The 5,000-nt window shown below is 40.7% G+C and overlaps 1 protein-coding gene across 1 annotated transcript in view; it reads right to left on the bottom strand.

Moving 5' to 3' along the window:
- The window catches only part of LOC138861990 (uncharacterized), a 31,931-nt gene that overhangs the window by 10,510 nt on the left and 16,421 nt on the right, over positions 1-5,000 (bottom strand). The window contains exons 6-11 of the mRNA XM_070122488.1: positions 4,266-4,440; positions 3,712-3,944; positions 3,205-3,370; positions 2,488-2,627; positions 947-1,068; positions 180-313 (exon numbers count right to left, since the gene is read on the bottom strand). Of these exons, the coding sequence (XP_069978589.1) occupies positions 180-313; positions 947-1,068; positions 2,488-2,627; positions 3,205-3,370; positions 3,712-3,944; positions 4,266-4,440 (970 nt within the window). The remainder of the gene's footprint in view (positions 1-179; positions 314-946; positions 1,069-2,487; positions 2,628-3,204; positions 3,371-3,711; positions 3,945-4,265; positions 4,441-5,000) is intronic.

Below are 5,000 nucleotides of genomic sequence, written 5' to 3'. Positions count from 1 at the left end.
CTCTCTCTCTCTCTCTCTCTCTCTCTCTCTCTCTCTCTCTCTCTCTCTCTCTCTCTCTCTCTCTCTCTCTCTCTCTCTCTCTCTCTCTCTCTCTCTCTCACACACACACACACACACACACACACACACACACACACACACACATACACACACGCACACACACACACACACACACTCACCTTCCAGTTCGGTCGTGGCCTGACAGACGTAGCGATAGCCGACGGCGCAATCCGCATCGTTGACGCTGCCTTCCTTCGTCAGGAAGAGGCAGTTTCCTCCGTCAGGCGTTCCATTCACCCACGGGAGGCCAGAGCTGTGGACAGGGAGGCGTTTTGTGTGATTTATGAATGAAAGGCATGGGTTATGACGTCACAGTAGTAATGACGTCACTGATTTGTGTCGTCCTTTCCGACGGTTACGGATGGCGCGGTAAACGTGTATCGAGTTGCCAGATGCATTCCTCTTATCTCGGTTATTTTTTATGCAATATTGTACTTACATTGGTTATCTATATCACGGTACAACCCATCATACAATATTAAAAGCCATCATGAATATTACATTTCAAAATACTGTGTACCAGTCGAAAAAAGCAGTAGAATAAAACAACTACCCGCCAACCGCATCTATCCCATTACGTCACAGGAGTGGGCGGAGCTTACTGGCCTGTCTCGCCAACGATCACGAATTTTTTATTGTAATTAGTATTTTATTATCTGTGCTGCTGTTAATTTCACATTTCACCGCTATCATCAACATCATCACAGCATCATTAACGTATTATTATTACTGCAATTATAGTTGTAATCGTAATAACCATCACAATTCTCCTTATCAATATGTGCCATTGGATACCGACACAGAATTGCAAAACAGCCGAAACAACCAAAATAACAATAATAAATAGATAAACAAATAGAAATAAATAACGACACAGACAACTAACCTTTCGACCGTGAATTCCACAGCCTCGTTATCCACAAAGGTCCACACCCCTTCGTGGCCTTCGTCAGTCCCGCCCAGCCAGTAAGGGTAGTCCATTCGAACGTCGAAGGTCATCAGGTCACTCTGTAAGTAAGGCGGGGATTTGGTGTACACTGAGGAGAGCGAAGGCCCCTGTGTGTGTGTGTGTGTGGGGGGGGGTATGTGTGTGTGGGGGATATGTGTGTGTGGGGGGGTGAGGGGGGGTATGTGTGTGGGGGGGTGAGGGGGGTATGTGTGTGTGGGGGGGGTGAGGGGGTATGTGTGTGTGGGGGATATGTGTGTGTGGGGGGGGGGGTATGTGTGTGTGTGGGGGGATATGTGTGTGTATGGGGGGGGGGGGTATGTGTGTGTTTGGGTGGGTGGGTATGTGTGTGTGTGTGTGTGTGTGTGTGTGTGTGTGTGTGTGTGTGTGCGTGTGCGTGTGCGTGTGCGTGTGCGTGTGTGTGCGTGTGCGTGTGCGTGTGCGTGCTGGACCTTGCTATTACAGTACTTTGGAGTTTGAGGTTTTAAAAGACATACAGACAGGGGGGTTCTGGATTAGAGTACAGTGTACTGATACAGAAACAGATTCTGTATGACAGCTCAGTGCACACAAGCAGGTAGTCAGCTTCTGTAGGAGGGCACGGGGTATGCATACAGAAATAGAGTTTTTAAAATGAAAACACTGTGCATATATGCCGATGGCGGGATCTATAAGAACAATGTATGCATAAAGAATGAGGGGTTCTACATGAGAGCACGGTATACACATACGGACAAAGGGGTTCTGTAGAAGGCTACGATGTAATATAGACAGTTCTACAAGAGGGCACGATATATACATACAGACAGACATCGAAAAATATCCCAAAGCTCACTCAGGGTCCGATCTTACAATTAACTAAAAATGAAATTCAACTTGCATCACATGTTCAGAATGATACCTGGTATACTTAAGATAGGCCTATGATGATACTCAATTGACACGCTAGACTGGTATCTACAAAAAGGATCTAACATACAGATTATCCTAAAAAAAAATACATACAGATAGGTATATACATATCCATTCATATACACCGAACTTGAAAAACAATCCTGACCTGAGAAAATGGATCAAACATGCACACATGATCGCAAATAAAGACTTCTAACACTAACAGATGGGAATAAAATCAATATAAATCCTAGGTAACTAGTTTTAAAATAGTAATAGGCCTATAACAAATATAAAACCCAGATAACCAGTTCCAAAACTGTATCAAATAGGCCTATAATATTCTACATACAACCCAGGTAACTAGCAACAGCACTGCAAAAGATAAGCCTATAAACAGTTCCAAAACTGTAATTTATAGGCCTATAACATTCAATACAAAACCCAGGTAACCAGTTCTATGTAATAGGTAGGCCTACAATAAACACAAATCCTAGGTAACCAGTTCTAAACACTGCAACAGCTAGACCTAAAATAATCAAACATAAATCCCAAGTAAGTAACAGGGACAGGCAGGTGGCACTTACCAGAACCTTGGGGTCACGTGTCCAGCTGAGGTCTGAAGAGTGGTATGTACACTGACTTCTGGCAAGGCTCCAGGTACGGGTTTCTCTTGAATAACGAAAACACTGTCCATCCACATTCCGAAAACCAGCTGGGCAGTCTCCTATTAGAACAAAAAAATGAGTTTTCGTTGTTATTCCGTTTCCATTTAATGTTGTGTCATTTGTAAAATGTGTTCAAAATACAAAGTTGTGTGTGTGTTCAGTTCTGATGGGTTATGTAGTGAATATTTGGTCAGATCTTGCACAGTGGGATGTTTATCAAGAAGATAAGAAAAGAATAGAAAAATGAAACAGTAGAATAAAAGGAAGAATAGAAAAAAAGAAACAGCAAAATAAAAAGAAAGGGAGAAAAAGGCAAGAATAAGGAAAAGAAAAAGAAAAAAAGCAACGACGTAAGAAAAAGAAAAGGAAAAAAAGACAAGAAAAAAAAGTCACAGAACAAGAGAAGAAAAAAGAAGAAAAGGAAAAACGGAAATAAATGAAAAAAATACAAGAAAAATAACAATATATAACAATATAAAAAATAACAATATAACACAACGATGTAAGGAAAAGAAAAGGAAAGAAGACAAGAAAAAAAGTCATAGAACAAAAGAAGAAACAAGCAGAAAAGGAAAACGGAAATAAATTTAAAAAAAAAAACAAGAAAAAAGAAAAATATAAGAATACATATCTTACCCTCAGACGCCTTGCAGAGAGGATAATAGCTGTTGGAACAAGGGGCGCTCACGAAAGCTCTACTATACTGGTACACACATTGGCCTACATTGGGTGGGGCGGGGTTGAAGTTACTGGTCGTCCAGAATTGCATCATCGTCCCATCTGCGTATTGGAACTGTCCGGGCTGGAACAAAAGAGGGGTGAGCATTTATTTTTTCAGAAATGGAGAACTTTGTCAAAATTTATCGGATGAAATTTTTGTTTGTACGGTGTTGTGTGAAAAAACGATGGTATATTTGTGAAACAGTTTATCATTTGTTTTACCTGTAATTTGTAGTGCTTAGAGAAGAACAATAAATAAATAAATACTAAGTTTTCTAATCTGCAGTTCATTATCTTTGATTTTGGCAATTTTTTAAAGTAACCCTCACGCCGAAGAATATCAAAAACCTTCTTAACCCAGGGGATGCTAAATAAACAAATAAATAAAAGACTGAAAAGGAAAACATAAACAACCATCCTTACCGCCGCCCTGTCGTTGAGGTCCACCCAGATCCCGACATTCGGCGCCTGTCTGAAGCCGTAGTACTGGAAAAAGTGAATACTATCCCTCGTGTAAGACTCTCTTAGAGACGCTACTTCGCCACCCCAGTTCTCGCAGTAGGTCTGGGCCGAGGCGTAAGGCAGCGCCGCAGGACCGATGAGGAAGCAATCGGAAGACCATCCAAAGGATAAGTAACCGGGGGGACAGACTGCTTCTGTTTGGGCGAAGAGAGAGAGAGAGAGAAAATGGTCAGTGGTGTTTATACGCAAGGAGAGGTTTTTTACATGTCTAAAGCTGGAGTAAATATTGTTAAATAAGACAATCAACTCGATATGAAGTTTGAAAAAAGTGTGATTACGGCGAAAAAAAGGTTTTTACATACCTAAATCACAAAATAAATAGTTTTAACAGAAACACAAACTCGGAGGATGTTTAAAAGGAACATGAATAACGCAAATTATTTTTTTTTTATTCATTTACATGCCTAAATCCCAAACAAACAAACAAAAAAAGACATATCATCAAACACACTCACTCGGCTGGTATACACAGAGGTAGTGCTGTGTATCAGTACACGAAGCAGACGACAGCCTTCCCGAGGTGGCGTTGTAGATAGCGCACAGTTCGTCGAGTTCCATGCTGGGTTCGTTCTCGCCCCACATAGACGCTTGGATCTCCTGTCCGTCGGATTCGAATCTCCATCCATTGTCCTATAAGATTATAAACGCTGAGACGGCGAGAACGGCAGAGAGGAAATAAGTTTAAGAATGTTACGTAGAATCTTTATAATTTATACCGCCATAAAATGGCTATAAAAATTACTAATTAGTGTTATTTTCGAGACAAGAAGCAAATCCATTCTCCTTAAACGGATGTGTTCATTCTAATCTCAGGAAAGGAAGTATTCCAATTCTATTGTGGCGATGAAGACGGAAATTTTCAATAAAAACGGTAAAAATATTGCTTATAAGTTGTAAGTTATGTAAATAGTTATGTAAATATAAGTAAAAGAAAAAAAAACAATACTCTATAGTCCGGAAAGTTGAAAGTAACCAGGAACCATTTTCTGTATTTTTTTTTGCGTTCCTGACACTAATGTTCTCACAAATGTGTGTGTGTGTGTGTGTGTGTGTGTGTGTGTGTGTGTGTGTGTGTGTGTGTGTGTGTGTGTGTGTGTGTGTGTGTGCGTGTGCGTGTGCGTGTGCGTGTGTGTAATGCGTGGTTTCTACAAAATATCAATGTAAAATAGGGCTTCATAGGTGAATAAACC

Source organism: Penaeus vannamei, chromosome 6 (genome assembly GCF_042767895.1).
Source record: "Penaeus vannamei isolate JL-2024 chromosome 6, ASM4276789v1, whole genome shotgun sequence".
Lineage (NCBI taxonomy): Eukaryota > Metazoa > Arthropoda > Malacostraca > Decapoda > Penaeidae > Penaeus > Penaeus vannamei.
The sequence above is the reverse complement of the archived record's forward strand: the minus strand, read 5'-3'. Positions and strand labels throughout refer to the sequence as shown.